Source organism: Notamacropus eugenii, chromosome 6 (assembly GCF_028372415.1).
Source record: "Notamacropus eugenii isolate mMacEug1 chromosome 6, mMacEug1.pri_v2, whole genome shotgun sequence".
NCBI classification, from domain to species: Eukaryota; Metazoa; Chordata; class Mammalia; order Diprotodontia; family Macropodidae; genus Notamacropus; species Notamacropus eugenii.
In genome coordinates, this window is record NC_092877.1 from 40,329,653 (window position 1) to 40,345,861 (window position 16,209).

General features: G+C 36.7%; 1 protein-coding gene across 10 annotated transcripts in view; it reads right to left on the reverse strand.

Annotated features, from left to right (window-relative positions):
• PIK3C2A (phosphatidylinositol-4-phosphate 3-kinase catalytic subunit type 2 alpha) overlaps positions 1–16,209 on the reverse strand; it is a 233,236-nt gene that overhangs the window by 5,982 nt on the left and 211,045 nt on the right. For all 10 annotated transcript variants that reach the window (XM_072619606.1, XM_072619605.1, XM_072619603.1 and 7 more), the window contains 5 exons: positions 12,187–12,394; positions 11,408–11,532; positions 3,517–3,634; positions 3,346–3,418; positions 2,026–2,135 (listed from right to left, as the gene is read on the reverse strand). In XM_072619606.1, the coding sequence (XP_072475707.1) occupies positions 2,026–2,135; positions 3,346–3,418; positions 3,517–3,634; positions 11,408–11,532; positions 12,187–12,394 (634 nt within the window). The remainder of the gene's footprint in view (positions 1–2,025; positions 2,136–3,345; positions 3,419–3,516; positions 3,635–11,407; positions 11,533–12,186; positions 12,395–16,209) is intronic.

Genomic DNA, 16,209 nt, shown 5'->3' on the forward strand with positions numbered 1-16,209 from the left:
TCCTCCTTTGAAGTTCACTTGGACGGTGTGTACTGTCTGGCCCAGATAGCTGGGATTGTCTCTTGCAGGCCCCCAGATCACTACTCCCCCAAGTTTGGAGGAATTCAGCAGGTGGGTGGCAGTCTAAATCTCTACTCCTCCCTCCCAACTCGTAACTTCAATATACACAGCAATGTCTCCTTGAACACTGTGGCCTCCCAGTTCACCAAACTCTTTAGTTGTCATGACCTACATCTTAACTCCATTTCAGAGTCATAAGATGAGGTAGTCCTAACTTAGATTTCACTGTCACCAATTCTGGTGATACCCTCTCTGAACATAACCTCCTATTTCTTCCACATTTCCTTCTACCTTACTCTTCCTCAATCTAGTCTGCATTCTTTACTACAATCTGGAATCTCTTCATTCTGCCCAATCAATTTTAACCTTTCTCCCTTCAGTCGTGAGCCTATAAATTAGTCAGTTCAATTACACAATGTCTATATTACCTCTTCTTTACTACAGACTTTGAGAGAGAGTCTTTTTCCCCAAGGCCAGCCCTACTACTTGTCTTGTATCCTTAATCCAATTCCATTCTGTCTTCTCCAGGACCTTGCCCCTGTTGATTGTTTCTTTTGTGTCTGTCTGTCTTTCTCTCCTCTTTAACTACTACCTACAAACATGCTTTAGATTAGCTTGATCTTTTAAAACTTTCACTTGATTCTTCTGTCCCCACAATTTCCTACATCCCTCCTCCCATTCACTGTCAAACTGTCATAAAGAACTATTTAGGATCACTCACTGCCTTGCCTTTACCTCCCACTTGTTTCTCAGCCCTTTACAATCCATTTTCAGACTTTATCACTCTACTGTCAGTACTGTCTCAAAGTTAACAATGATCCTGTATATACCTCTCCAAAGCTTAGGATACATTCAATCATCCTTTTAATTCTGTTTCCTTGGCTTCCCTAACACCCCTTTCTCCTGGTTTTCCTGCCTGACTACTCGTTCTTAGTCTCCCTTGTTAAACTACCATCTATCTTTTTACCTGACAGACAACCCCCAAAGTGCCAATCTTATACTCTAATGTCTTCTATCTCAGCATTTGTTCTTTGGTTGTCTTGTCAGTTCCCATAGTTCCGATCCTTTTAACCCTAATATCTCTACATTGTTATCTACCTGCTGGATATCTCCACCTAGAGAGATAAATGCAACATTAACAAAATTGAATGCATTCTCCCTAAACCTAGACCTAGAATAACCTTTGCTGTTCCTATTGGTGGAGCTACTATCCTCTCAGTGAGTGGCTATGGTTCATAACCTTGGAGTAATTTTATTCATATTCAATCAGATGCCAAGGCATGTTGATTCCACATCAATATTTTTTGTACCCATCACCTTTAATCCATTTTCAATTGCTATGGCCATTATAATAGCCTCTTATTCTGCTTTCATTCTTTATTCTAATTTGGCACAAAACTGCCAAAATATTCTTAAGGTAGAGGTTTGACCATGTCACTCTCCTCCTCATAAACCTTGAGTGGTTCCCCATTTTTTTCTATGATAAAATAAAAAATTCAAATGGGGATTTAAAGTCCTTTATTCTAAGGCTTCCAACTGCTTTTCTAGCCTAATTCCAAATTACCATCACTGACATTACTTACCATCATATTATCATACACGCTATTTTTAAGTCAAGCAAATATACATGCTTTTTCCTGAACTCAGCCTCAGGCAGTGATACATTTGGAAACATCATCCCCTTGCCTGAAATGTACTTCCTATTATCATCTCCCAGAATTCTTATCTGTACCAGTTCTTAGCTCAGACACCACTTCTTCTGTAAAGCTTTCCTTGATTGCTCCTAATTGTTAGTGCTCTCTCCCTTCCCAAATTATTATGCTTTGACTTAGCTATCCAGGTGAGTACAGATTACAAGAGTTTGAACTATAAATAAGTTTAATGTGGGGAATAATAAATGTCTGTTGATTTGAAATATGTAGCGTTACAAAAAGAAAAAACTGAGCTTTCTTTATACTCACTCACCAGATCTTTGATATGCATCACCATGATGAACAGAGTGCCATTTCGGTAAGAGACAGACAGTTTCACTGCTCCTCCTACTTGACCAGAGGTAGGACTCAAGGGATTTGCATCTGAAAAAAATAAATATTTTTATCTTTATTTTATCCTTTTACTATGAAATCAGTCCAAGTTAAAATGAATGAATGTAAATAGTTTTCTAGTTTATACTTAAATGAAGATGAAAGGAGGTAAGATGGAAAGAGGATCATATATCCAGAACTAGAAGGGGCTCAAAAAGGCCATCTTATGCAACCTCTAATTTTACTGATGAGGGCCCAGGAAGGTAACTGGTACTTGCCCAATATGCACAAGCTTCTGTAGGAAGCACCGGCAAAGTAGTTTGAAATACATGTTCTCTGACTCCAGAGCTAGTGATATTTCCATTCTGTTACGTATATCAAATGCTTTGAAAACTTTAAAGTGCAACATAAGGTCAGGTATCATTATTAAATATGATATACTTCAGTCCTTTGAAGATCTCAGATTTCTGGTGTAAGGGATTCCTCCAACAAGAATCCATATCAATTTCTTTATGCCTGAGAAAATGAGAGGTGGCCAGAAATTCTTAACCAAAGGCCAATGTGGTAATAAGCCTCTCCTAATTCAGCTAGGTGACTGTCTAGACAAATGTAGTCTGTTATCAGGCCCGTATTCTGAGTCTTTCCAGTTTGGTAGGACATGCCAGACAAAGTGTTCCAGAGACCTTGTCTAGAGTCAAGTCCATATCTCAGTCAAGTATCACAGGAAGACTGAGTGAAAATAAGTTTGATAATATGAGGAAACAAATTAGTCAACAAAGACAGAGAATTGTTACTTGTAAGCATTTATACTGTTAGAAAATCCTTCCCATAGAACAAAGATTGGCTGGAGAGATGGTGGAGAAAAAATTCACATGTTTTGGCTGTGATAAATATATAAAGACCAGCTCAAAAATTATTCTTAGGTGACAAATGTCTTTTGGAAAAGGCAATAATAATAAGAATTCTGTTAAATTATACTTTACAGTCTGCAAAGGGATTTGTGAAAAGCTCAATTTATCTTTACAATAACCTTACCAAGAAAACAGGCTAACATTGTATTAACATTAATAAATCATTATAGCCATTTTACAGAAGAGGAAACTGCTGATTAATGGTTAAGTGACTTGCCCAAGGTCATACAGCTGTTAAATGGCAAAGCCCAGACTGGAAACCAGGTCCTCAGACTCAAGTCCAGGGCTCTTTCTACATCACTTCAATATCTTCCAAATATTATCTATAAAGGGAGAAGAAACAATTTTACCTGCAGATCTAGCAATTCCTTCAGCTTTCTCATCACGAAGTAAAGGATGGAAAAAAGTACAAACAAGATCACACTGTGTTTGAAGGGGGAAAAAACAGTTACCTGTTAGTGTAATAATTACTAAGCACACTGAAAATAAATGACATATATAAGACATTTATAAACAATCACCTCTGAAACATCTACTGAAGCAGTCATCAAACTCTGTAAATAACTGTTCAGTTCAATTTTTCTTTTGGCTGCTACATCTTTTATGTGAGTTCTTCCCAGAACCATCCTATTAGGAAAGCTAAAAAAGAAAATTTAAAAGTTATTCTTATGTATGTTAATGTCTCATCTAAATGGAAGAATGTCTGCCCCTAAATTATTTTTCTTTATCATGAAGTTTATACAAAGTCACAATTTACAACAAAATGTTCTAGTGTGTTTAAACTCAAGAAAGCACAAAAGTTTTTAAGCAGCAGAGACGGGAAAGTTCAAAAAAGTACTTTAAAACTTTCAAAGATGAATGATTTTATCAGTTGGCATATCCTCTCCACATTAAACAAAGTTGTTTTATGAGTTGTCATAGCTAATAAAAATCACCAGGCAAAGAAAAATGACCAAACTACTCAACATAAAACCCAAGGATATTAAAGACAGAAAGAAAGGTCCAATAATATGATGGCAGTTAAAAACTGGAAGGGCAGGTGGGTGGTGCAAGTGGATAGAGCACAGAGCCTGGAGTCAGGAAGACCTGAGTTCAAATTTAGCCTCAGACACTAGTTGTGTGACCCTGGGCAAGTCATTTAACCCAGTTTGACTCAGTTTCCCTTTCTTTTAAATGAGCTGGAGGAGGAAATGGCAAATCACTCTAGTATCTTGTCAAAAAAAACCCCAAAAGGGATCACAAATAGTCAGATATGACTAAAAATGACTCAACAACTGGAAATAAAATGGGTGCCAATTAACTGCAGAATGGATGAACAAAATGGCATATGAATATGGTAGAATATTACTATACAGTTACAAATAAAATAAGTTCATAGAAATATGAGAAAACTTATACAAAATGATATAGAATAAAATAAGCAGGGCCAGAAGAACAATATACTCAGTGATGACAATGTAAAATTTTTAAAATAAAGCATTAAAAGAAAGTCAGTATTTCCAGAGATGATAGTCAGAAAAACAAAATGAATCAATAAAATTTATTTTAAGAAATCACCTGGCAAGATGTCCTCCCAACTAAAATGTTGCAATAATCTAACAACAGATCTTTGATCCTCCTCAAACTTTCCCCCACCAATCTATCCTTCATATCACTGTCAGTCTAATTTTCCTTGTAAATAAATTTTCAATGATTTTACTCTTCCAAGCTTCTCAATTTTTGTCAAAGGTACTGCCATCGTTCTGATGTCTCAGGTTCATAATTCTCATTATTCTCATCTCTTCACTCTCCCTAACATCCATATCAAATCTGATGTTAGGTTCTGCCATTTATACCTTACAGCATCATTTCATCTCCAAGTCCTTCTCTACATTCACACAACTACCACCTGAATTCAGGCCCTTGTCACCTCTAAATCCTCCTGACTGGTCTTCCTTGTCTTAAGTATCTCACCACTTAGCAGTGACTGGCACATAATACAGTAAGCACTATATAAATGCTTATTTCCTTCTATCCTACTAACTGTATGTTGGGATTGGAAGCTCAATTCCGTGTGGACAGTCTCGGGCGGGTAAAAGTGGGACTTCTAAATCTTAGAGTCTTACGAGGCCCTCCATGAACAGCGGGAGTTCGAGAAGGTCAGACTGAGCTAGCTCGGCTAGCTCGGGTATTTCCGCCTCTCCCCGGGAGATACGTGATGGGTGGAGTCTCCCTGCCCTCGAGATTGTCCAGGATTGGAGCATACCTAGTTACCTAACAGCACGGTATTGAGATGCAAACTGTGCGGCTGAAGGTTAAGTAGGATTGAGGAAGCCTGAAAGCTCTCTCTTAGCACGTGTGGAGCCAAGAGGACAGTAGGCTCCGCTCCTTTTCTTTCCTCTCTCCCCTCCCCCTCTCTCCCCGCTTGTACTTCTACTTCCAATCCCTTAAGCTTAGCCTCCTTAGGAAATCTCCCCCTCTTCCTCCTAAGGAAGACCTGCCCCTGCACTTGTAACTAGACCCTGTAATAAAGCTCAACCCTTGTTCGACTCTGGAACGACCTTTCTCTCATACGTTTATCCGGTTTGGCCAACCGAAGACCTGGGACAGGTAAGAAAGACTCGGGTAGCCCAAGCAATTTTCCTTACATGTAAATCTGGTCATGTCAATTCCCTACTTAACCACTATCAGTGCTTCTTCCTATTTAGAATAAAGCATAAACTCCTTGGTTTAGTTTGTAAAGCCATAAATAACCTGGACCCAACCTATCTTTACAGCTCCAGTGAACATTACTCTCCTCTCCTGAAATCTGAAATTGAGACAAACAAGACTGTTTCTCACCCATGACACACCATCTCCTAACTCTGTGCCTTTGCACTGGCTGACTCTGCATACCCAGAATGGACTCCTTCCTTACCTGCATATCATCACCACCCTCCTCAACACAGCTAGCATTTATACAGCATTTTAAGGTTTGCAAAGCACTTTACAAATATTCTACTTGATCCTCACAACAATCTTGGGAAGTAGGTGCTTCCTGGGTGCTATTACTATCCCCATTTTACAGATTAGAAAAATGAGACAGAAAGTAAGAAAAAGTAAGTCCAGGGTCACACAGTAGAGCAGGATTTAAAGTTCCTGACTCCAGATTCAGTGCTCCATCCATTGTGCCACCTAGCTGACTCAGAGTGCCTCTCTTTAAGATGCAACTCAAAAGAACTTGAGTCAAATCTATATGAATACAAGTTATTCCCCAATTGATAAATGGTCAAAGGATATGAACAGGCAGCTGTCAGATGAAGAAGTTGGAACTATCTATAGTCACATGAAAAAATGCTCTAAATCACTACTGATTAGAGAAATGGAAATTAAAATAACTCTGAGGTACCACACCACACCACACCTATCAGATTGGCTAACATGACAAAACAGGAAAATGATAAATGTTGGAGAAGATGGGGGAAAATTGAAACACTAATCCATTGTTGGTGGACCTGTGAGCTGATTCAACCACTCTGGAGATAAATTTGGAACTATGCCCAAAGAGCTATAAAGCTGTGCAGACTCTTTGATCCAGCAATACCACTACGAGGTCTATACTCTAAAGAGATCATAAAAATGGAAAAAGGACCCACACGTATAAAAACATTTATAGCGACTCTTTTTTGGTGGCAAAGAATTGGAAATTGAGGGGATGCCCATCAATTGGAGAATGACTGAACAAGCTGTAGTATATGTAATGGAGTATTGCAAAAAATGGTGAGCAGGCAGATTTCAGAAAAACCTGGAAAGACTTACATGAACTGATACTGAGTGAAGTAAGCAGAACCAGAAAAACACTATAAACAGTAACAGCAACACTGCGATGACTAATTTTGATAGGCTTAGCTCTTCTTAGCAATGCAATGCCACATCCAGAGAAAGAACTATGGAGTCTGAATGCAGATTGAAGTATACGATTTTCTTTTTTTTTACTTTTTAAAAATTTTTTTTCTTTCTTATGTTTTTCCCTTTTGTTCTTACTCTTCTTTCACAACATGACTGATGTGGAAATATGTTTAATGTGATCATACATGTATAGCCTATATCAGATTGCATGCTGTCTTGGGGAGGGGGGAGAAATTTATAAAACTCAAAATCTTATAAAAGCAAATGTTGAAAATGAAAATTAAATAATTTTTAAAATAATTTTAAAAAAGATGTAATGCAAAAATATTTTCTGCATGAAGCCTTTGCTGATGCTCTCAATTGCTAATGCCCTCTCTCCCAAACTGTCATTTGACTTTATTATATTCATGCTATCTTCTTTATATGTATTTCTCTCTTCCAACATACTGTAAGATCATTACGATTAGGGAAGGTTTTATTCTTTGTCCCCAGCACCACATACAGCAACTAACACATAATAGGTACTTAAATAAGTGTTTATCAATTGATTGGTCCCTCCATAAAATTTAAACTTCCTTGTCAACCATTTAAGGACCTTCCCAACTTAGTGTCTTCCTAGGTTCCCATTTAAGTTGGTCTACTTTCCCCAAAAAGAATTCTCCTTCCCCATGTCTCTAATTTCCTCCTTCCCCTGTTTTACCTACTGAATCCATTCATTCTTTAAAAATCGAACTCAAACCATCTCTCTACTTCATCAAACTTTCTCTGATTAAGTACTTTGTTTTAACCAAACAAATTCAATTTAGCAAATACTTTGTTGTTCAGTTATTTTCAGTTGTGCCTGACTCTTCATGACCCCATCTTTCATTTCTTGGCAAAGATCCTGGACTGGTTTGCCATTTCCTTCTCCAGCTCATTTTATAGATTAGGAAACTGAGGCAAACAGACTTGCCAGAGTCACAAGGCTAAAAAGTCTCTGAGACTGAATTTAAATTTAGGTCTTCCTGACTCCAGGCCCTGCACTCTATCCATTGTGCCACCTAGCTGCTCCCAACAAATACTTACTAGGTATCCAAACAGTCCCTGCCCTTTAAGACTTTTACTTCTACTACAGGATGCAACATATAAACAGGTTATTATAAATGGGGAGGAAGAGAGCACTAACACCTGGGGTAGATCAGAAAGGCAGCGCCTGAGGTAAGTCTTGAATAAAGATCAGTTCTCTAAAAGTCAGATCTAATAAGGTAAGGAGGGCAGCTTGGAACAATGAATGGAGGTGTGACATGGAGGATCAAAGCTAGGAAAGATGTTGCTAGTACTCCAGTTTGACTAGAATGTAGATTGAATAAAGTGGAATAGTTTAAAATAAGATTTAAAAGATATGTGAGATCTTAAGAAATTATAAATAAAAATTGTCCAGAACTCAGAGCCAGAAAGCAAAGTGAACACAGAATCTCCTTGCTTACAATCAAGAATAACTTAGCCTACCTACCAAATCAAGTTATAGGGGAAAAATGGAACTTTAATGGAATAAAGGCCTTTCAAGCATGAGAAGACACCCCTAACCTACCCCTCTGTAGAGGTGGGAGATCCACACTTGTAAATACATTGCACTTGTTTTAGGACTTTCTCAATGTAATGATCAATTGGGCTGCCTTTCAGGAGGAGAAAAAGAAGAGGAGGGTCACAAACGATATCATGACAATGTAAGAAATAGGAAACAACAATTATTTTTTTAAAAAGCAAATAGTATGGAATGGAGACTTATAGTTCATAGAGAATGGTCTGAGTACGAATATGCTCTTTTCTGGTGCAAAAGTTCAAAGAAAAATGTTTAAGTAATGTGGAAGCCATATTGACAGCTTTAAAGGTGCTGGTCTAAGGAGTTTGTATTTTATCTTCCAGACAACAAGTAATCACTGAAGGTTTCTGAAAGATTAATGATATAGTCAGACCTGTGGCTTTAGAAAGATATATTAGAAGCTATGGAAAAGGTAGATTTGAGATGGAAGATAACAGAAGCATGGAGATCAGAAAGGAGCTTACTATAATAGTTCAGGGAAGAGGCAAAGAAGGCCTGAAAAGGGGTGATGTTGATGTGACTGGACAGAAAGGAACAATGCAGAGATAGAAAAGTCAAGAACTGATAGCTGATTATATGAGGAAGAGGGAATATTTATAGACAACTCCACAGTTATGAATGTAGGTGACTGGTAATGGTAACGCATTAAAAAAAAATAGTACAGCTTGTAAGAGATTAGGAAGCATGTAGAATTTGTACCTAATACGATTTTTATGTAATATTTGTCAATTACAATTATCCGTGGGTGCTGTCTCACTTAAAATGTATTACCTCCCCCCCACCCAAATCCTCCAAAGCTAAGCTTAAGCACCACTTTCTATATGAAGTCTGTCTTAATGGCACTGAAAGTTTGTGCCTTCTGCTGAAAATGTATTATCTTGTATATGCTTGTACGTATACATGTTATTTCCCTGATCAAATATAAACTACTTGAGGGCAGGAAGTGTTTCCTTGTCCTTCTCACTCTCATAACCCAGTGCTCACAAAAGGCACTAAATGTTTACTCATTTTAATTTGGTGTATAATCTTTTGGTGAAAGATCTCTCCCAAATGAGTTAGGCTGGTGCCTAAGAAAACACTCAGTCCACTGTTACTATCAGTACCATATTCAACTCTTTCCAATCTGGTAAGATCTGTCAAAGTTTATATTCTTTCTAACTACCATGGTAGATTTGCAATACATGACTGCTGAATTAAACTGAATTGAGAACCCAGGCTTTTACCTCCATTCCATGATAAGGCTTTGGAAAAATTCTCTAATGGGGAAATTATTCTTTATCAGAACTAAATTCAATGTTCAATTTATTACAGGTAATTGATAAGTTTAATTTTTTTTTTGTTTCTGTCTTTTGTTCTTAAAATTATTTCTCCTGTTTGAAAGTGTTTAGTTTTTCAAAAAATACATTTTTATTAATAACTTTTGTCTTTAGATCACATAGATTTCTGGAAAACTTTCTTGAACCTTTGGGTCCAGACTGAACTCTCCCTCACATTTCAGGGAAAAAAATAAACAAAAAATAGCATGTTTAATTTTTTAAACTGCTCAAATCCTCTTTGGAAGTAAGTGGGACAAATTGCCTAAATAAGTTAAAATTATCCCTATTAGACTTTTGTGTCCAGGTTCTTGTCTTTGGTGCCAAACCTCTTCCTCTCCCTGCTTCCAAAACAAACCACATGTAATTTTCCATATTTATGACTTTAAACCATTCCTAAACATAAAAAAATTATTTCACCTATATTATACTTTAATTATCTTATCTAGTAGTGATCATAGGCCTCCAATAAAGCCTTAATCTTCTGCCTTATCATGTATGGCATACAGGCAACTATGAAAGTGATACTAGCTGCGCCCACATGCACACGCACACACACACACACACACGTATATGTATGTATGTGTTTGTGTATACCTCAGGTAATCTTTATGAATAATTTTACTGGTATTCTTAACAGTCACTTTGATATTTTTTTTCTATAAAGTCACAAATTTTTATAATTACTAGAAGAATTATAGAAAAATGATACTGAAGTGGCTGTTAAGAATATCAGTAAAATTTTAAAAAAAGGAAATATAGAAAAAGTTTAAATTAGGCTGTTGTTGAGTCATTTTAGCTGTGTTTGATTCTTTCTGATATCATTTAGGGTTTTCTTGGCAAAGTTACTGGAGTAGTTTGGCATTTCTTTCTCCAGCTCATTTTATAGATGAGAAACCGAGGTAAATAGGATTAAGTGACTTGCCCAGGGTCACACAGCTAGTAAGTGTCTGAGGCTGGATTTTAATTCAAGTCCTCCTCATTCCAGGACTGGCACTCTCTCCACTGTGCCACTTGACTACCCCAAGTTAGGATGTATTTTTTATACCTTTTCATGTAGTCCTGATAAAATGGGATTAAGAAATATATAGTTAGCACATAGGAAAAGAAATGATATCTATGCCTAAATACTCTGGGCCTCCACATTCCTGATTTTTAGTACTTAATGAAGACAGATGTAGTTGTGGGTAGCTTCTTCTTATTGGCCCATTTGATCACAGTATTTACTAAACAAAATTTACCAAATGCTCAAAGAGGGAGTCTGGAACTGAAACAGATAGCAGGGGAATATAATATAATTTCCCCTGATATTTACTTGACTGTGACTTTTCAAAGTGACTCAGTTTGTCGACAGAGATATTAACTATCTCTTTATGCAATGATTAAGGACAAAGACTCCTCTCTAGGACAAAAGTGTTAAAATCACTGCTTTCTGCTGATTATGGTAAAAAATAACAAAAACCTATAAACCTATAAATAAAGTAGATTTCTAAAGAATTTCATGTTTTCCAGGCTTTTGATGTTTATCACAATTTACTATCTATTAAATTTTGCTAACATAAGAAATTTTTCAGTTTCATTTGATAACATTTAAAAAATGAATTTTTCAGTTTAAATAAAGAATGCAAATGTAGAAGGTTGAGTACATACCCTGGTAACTTCCAAAGTGGAAAAAGAATACTAAGTTTGTTGTGAAGTTCCTGAAATTCATCAAATGTCCGAAAAACAAATGAAGGTTCAATTTGTCCTTCTCTCAAAATTCGTACTACGTAAACCTGAAAAAGATAGTACCTAAAATTCAACATTACTATTATAACCAAGTTTATTTTTTTTTTAAACATTAAGAAAACCTGGGTCTAGGCTACAGTATATATAAAGTCAGTTGTATGTAACCCAGAATATAAAAATGTTTACATAGATACAAATAGAAAGTTTTGAAACTGGGTCCTTAGAAAGTATTTTGTTCAACTCCTTCAGTTTTATAAGATCTGCCATCTAGTAAAGTAGTGAGCTATACAGTGCTTAGTACCAAAAGACCATTGTTTTAAATTATCAAGAGTAAAAAAGTAAGATAGTCCTTTATTTGATAATATTCAAAATGATAAAACAGGAAACCAGACATTACATAGTTAAGCTGAAATTCACTATAAAACCCAATAGTGTAAGTACCACCTTATTTTAGTGGCACCATTTTTGGTGGGCACTTGGTGTTTTTCTGGGACCTGTAATTGTGTTTTAAGGGACAAATAGCTAATGATAAAAATTCAAGAAAACATTAAGAGTACTGAAAATACTTTAGTTCCTTGACTTTGGTTTATTCATTAAGAAAATAAAGATGACTTAAAATAATTATCATAAAGGAAATGAAGGGGCCAGGAAAAGAGGTTAATAAAATATACACATAAATCTACAAATAACTCATAACTTACATAGTGTTTATCTGGGTTGTATTTCTTATGGTATGTAAAGACAGAAACTTCTTTGATTCGACCATCTTGTTTAAAGGAATATGTTTTGGGTGAAAATGAAAGAATGGGCTCATCATTAGAAGGAAGTCCAGAAAAACGAAGTTGAGCAAGGTTATGAATGAAGAAGTTAAACTTTGTAGCAATGCTCCCCAAACTTGATTCAATCAACCTATAGAAATACCAAGAAATTAAAAAGCAATTAATGCTGATACATTTAGAGGTCTTTTGAAAAGAGAGAAAAATAAACTAATGCATTTCAAGCAAGTTTCTAGTTTTCTACCAGATACCTTTTTTTAAACAGATTAAGTCCCATTATAACATCTCAAGAAAACAAAAAATTCAGAATAGGTGATTCTGATCATTTCTTTCCCCCGTATGCTACAACTACTCATTTTACCAAGCCCTAAAGAACACAGGATATTTACAAAATTATATAAGGGTATTAGGAAATAGTAAATAGTGTGAAGCTACAATGTTCACTCCATCTTCTTCATTCCATGGTATACTACTAACTAGTAAGGGGAACAGGGATGAAGGCTAATAGTTATTCCTTATTTAAAACTATTTCCCACATTGATTACACAATTAGAAATGCAATGGGATTAACTCCTCTTCCAAAATTAATACAGGTAGACAAAAACAAAGGCTCAATACATAGCAAAAAATTCATAAGAGCATTCATTCTCTGTAGTAGCAAAGAACTGGAAACAGTGAATATCCATCAAGTGGATGGAACATATTCAAAGGTTAAAAAATTATGATATATAAGAACTATACAATAGAAATGAAAAAATGAGAATTTCTTATGAATGAGCAAATTATTTAATGTCCATTATTTACATGATGCTTTAATGTTTGCAAAGTACTTCATAACTCTTTGAGGCAGATGCTATTGTCATCTCCTTTTATAGACGAGGAAACTTTGAGAGTGACTTGGCCACGGTCAAGCTAGAGTCTGAGGTAAGATTCAGATTCAGGTGATCTAGGCTCCCAAGTCTAGTGCTATATGGTCACCTAGCTGGGAAGATCTGTATGAAATAATGTACAGCTGGGTTTCTTAAACTTTTTCCACTCATGACCCCTACCCCCTTTTCAGCAGTGCTTGTTGGCTGCATGGCCTGAGGGCTTAGCGTCCAGAACCAAGGCTGCAATGAAGCTGCTCCAAGCAACACAACAGGCATGTGCTGCCACAAACACCTCGAATTTATTATGAGTTTGATTTTTCATTTTTGGTCACTGAGTGTTCAGAAACCTTTTACTGTTGCCAAATTTTTCACAACCTCATACAGGATCATGACCCATAGTTTAAGAAGCACTGAAGAGTGAAACAATGAGAACCACGAAAACAATGCTTATGAGCCCAACTAAATAAATGAAAGAATCTCTAAAAGGAAGTCAAACTTTTAGTAACTGAAACATCAATTTAAGTCCCAGAGAACAGATAAAAAAAATACTTCTCTCCTTTGGTCAAGTCAACGAACATTTCTAAAGCGCATATTATGTTCCACACATTGCACAAAAAAACAGTCTCCCTTCTCAAGGAGTTCACAGTCTGACAAGGGAGACAACATAACAACAATTATGCACAAACGACATAGACTGGAAAAACTAAGGAGAATCTTGGAGAGAAAGTGTTAGCATTTCGGAGGTTTGGACTGTTACTTGTCCTTCATTCTCAAAAAGAACCATGACATCAGGAAGATGATGCCATGATTTGCAAATGAATTGGACTTAGAACTGAGGCAGGGCAGAGCAAAGTCACCAGCCTCACTTTCTCCTCCAGTGTCATCTGGGTCCAGCGGTAAGGGATAGATCAGGACAACTGGATATGACCCTGGATGAAGTGGAAGACCTTGGCTTTTTTAAGTTAAGGTCTTTAACAGATCTTAGTGCCCACTCAGTGATTAAGGTTAGGTAAGAAATGAAGTAATGAATGGACTCTTTTACCTAGTCAAAAAAGAAAAGAAGAGAAAAGAAAAGAAAAGCAAACAACAAATCTCAGAGGGGAAGACCCTCAGGGTTCTTAGCCAAAACAGAAACAACTGCTAATTACATTCACTCAGAACTAATCAGGGCCCAAATAATCACGAGTTGGCTTGGCCTGGGACCTACCAGTGGACAATCAATGAGAACCACAGTAATTTGGGTTTAAGGTATGGTCCTTAAGGAAAAAAAATCTAGCCCATAAACCTCAAGATACCTTGAAAGATTTCAAGGATGTTTGGGAAAGAATTCTTGAAGAAGGTGGGACTTAAGCTGAGACTCAAAGGAAGTCAGTGAAGTCAGGGGGCAGAGGAAGAAGGGAGAATTACAAGCATAGAGAACAGTCAGCAAAAGTGAATGAAGTTAGGATGAAGTTTCAGTGTCACTCAATCATACAGTTAAGTGGAGGAGAATAAGGAAAGGTAAGAAGGGGCCAGGGTATGAAAGTCTTCAAAAGTCAGAACATTTTATGTTTGATTCTGCAGGTGACAGAGAGTGATGGGAGATTCTGAAGAGGGGGAGATGACATGGTCAAACCTGGGCTTTCAGAACATCAATTTGGAGGGTAAAATGGGGTAGGGAAAGACTTGAGACCTTTGACAGAGAACTGGGAGAACACTTGAGCTTAATATTGAATACACTGTCAGGGGTAACTTTATCATGAGTGCTTTTGCTTAAGAGATTTTGTTACAAGGAAGACTTCAATCTGAAAAGCATTTTGGGGGGAAGAGGGGAAGTGGGAGGATTTCCAGAAATAACTAGGATGTTGAAAACTAAAGGCATCAATAAACTTTAAAAAAAAAATCAACAAATAGCTGAAAACAGATTAAAGGGAATTGAAGGGTTAAGAATTATGCCTCATTCACATCTTACTGTGAAATGCTTTAATTAGGTAACTAGAGCAGGGTCAAAAGGAATTCTGATAGGGAAAGGAAAAAAGATAATTTTTGATCAAGAAGGTGGGGCAGGAACGCAGCATGTGTCAGTAGCAAAAGGTAGAAAGTAGGAGAAAAGTTTAGAAAAGAGAGTGACAAAGTCTTGCCTACTTTACAATTTTGCCTGGGGCACTGGACAACGGCCAATCATAGAAAATAACCATTGCTATCTAAAGTAGGATAATGGGATTGGTTTGGCCTGAAGTAAGAGAAGTTGAAGTTTGTAATCTTCCAGTCCCCTCAGACAGACAATATATCCACAAAAATCCTCCAATGCCCAGTGGTTATATGAGAGTGACACTGGGTTCTTGAAGGTTATGGCCAACATAAGAGCTGACAGGTCTTACCAAAACAAGTTTTGAATCTAAGTCTGATGACCTGTGGTCATAGAACTACATAATTTCAGAGTTGGAAAGAATCTCATCTAGTCTAACTGAGGCCTGACCACAAACATCTTCATATTCCCATCAAGAGAACAATCAGCTCTTAACAGAAGATTTCTAAGGTTCTAAACTTTGGAACCAAGAAGTACTAGTGAGATTTCCTCTCTATATAACAAATCTTCAGATACTTGAAGACAGTTATTATGTTCCTTTCTAGGTCTTTTCTTCAGCACACTAGACATTCTGTTCCTTTAATTGATCTTGAGGCTCATTCACCATTTTGGCCACCTTCCTCTGGATACTTTCCAGTTTATCAATGACATTCCTAAAATGAGTTCCCAAGAACTGAGGCTATGGCTGGGTACACTGACCCTTCTCATTCTAGACACCATAACATAACTCTCTTAATGCAGCCTAAGATCACATTAGCTTTTGAGGGTGCACAGTTGATTCATACTGAGTTTATAGTCCACCAAAACCAAAAGATCTATTTCAGAGAGACTGTTATCTAGTCATAGCTTCCCATCTGGTACTTGTATTTGTTTTCTTTCTTTTTTTTAACTGAAGTGAATTACTTAATATCTCAATTAAATTTTGACTGATTAGATTCAGCTAAATATTCTACCTAGTTAAGATCTTTTTTGGATCCTGATTCTCTCAGTCAATGGATAAACTGTTTCTCC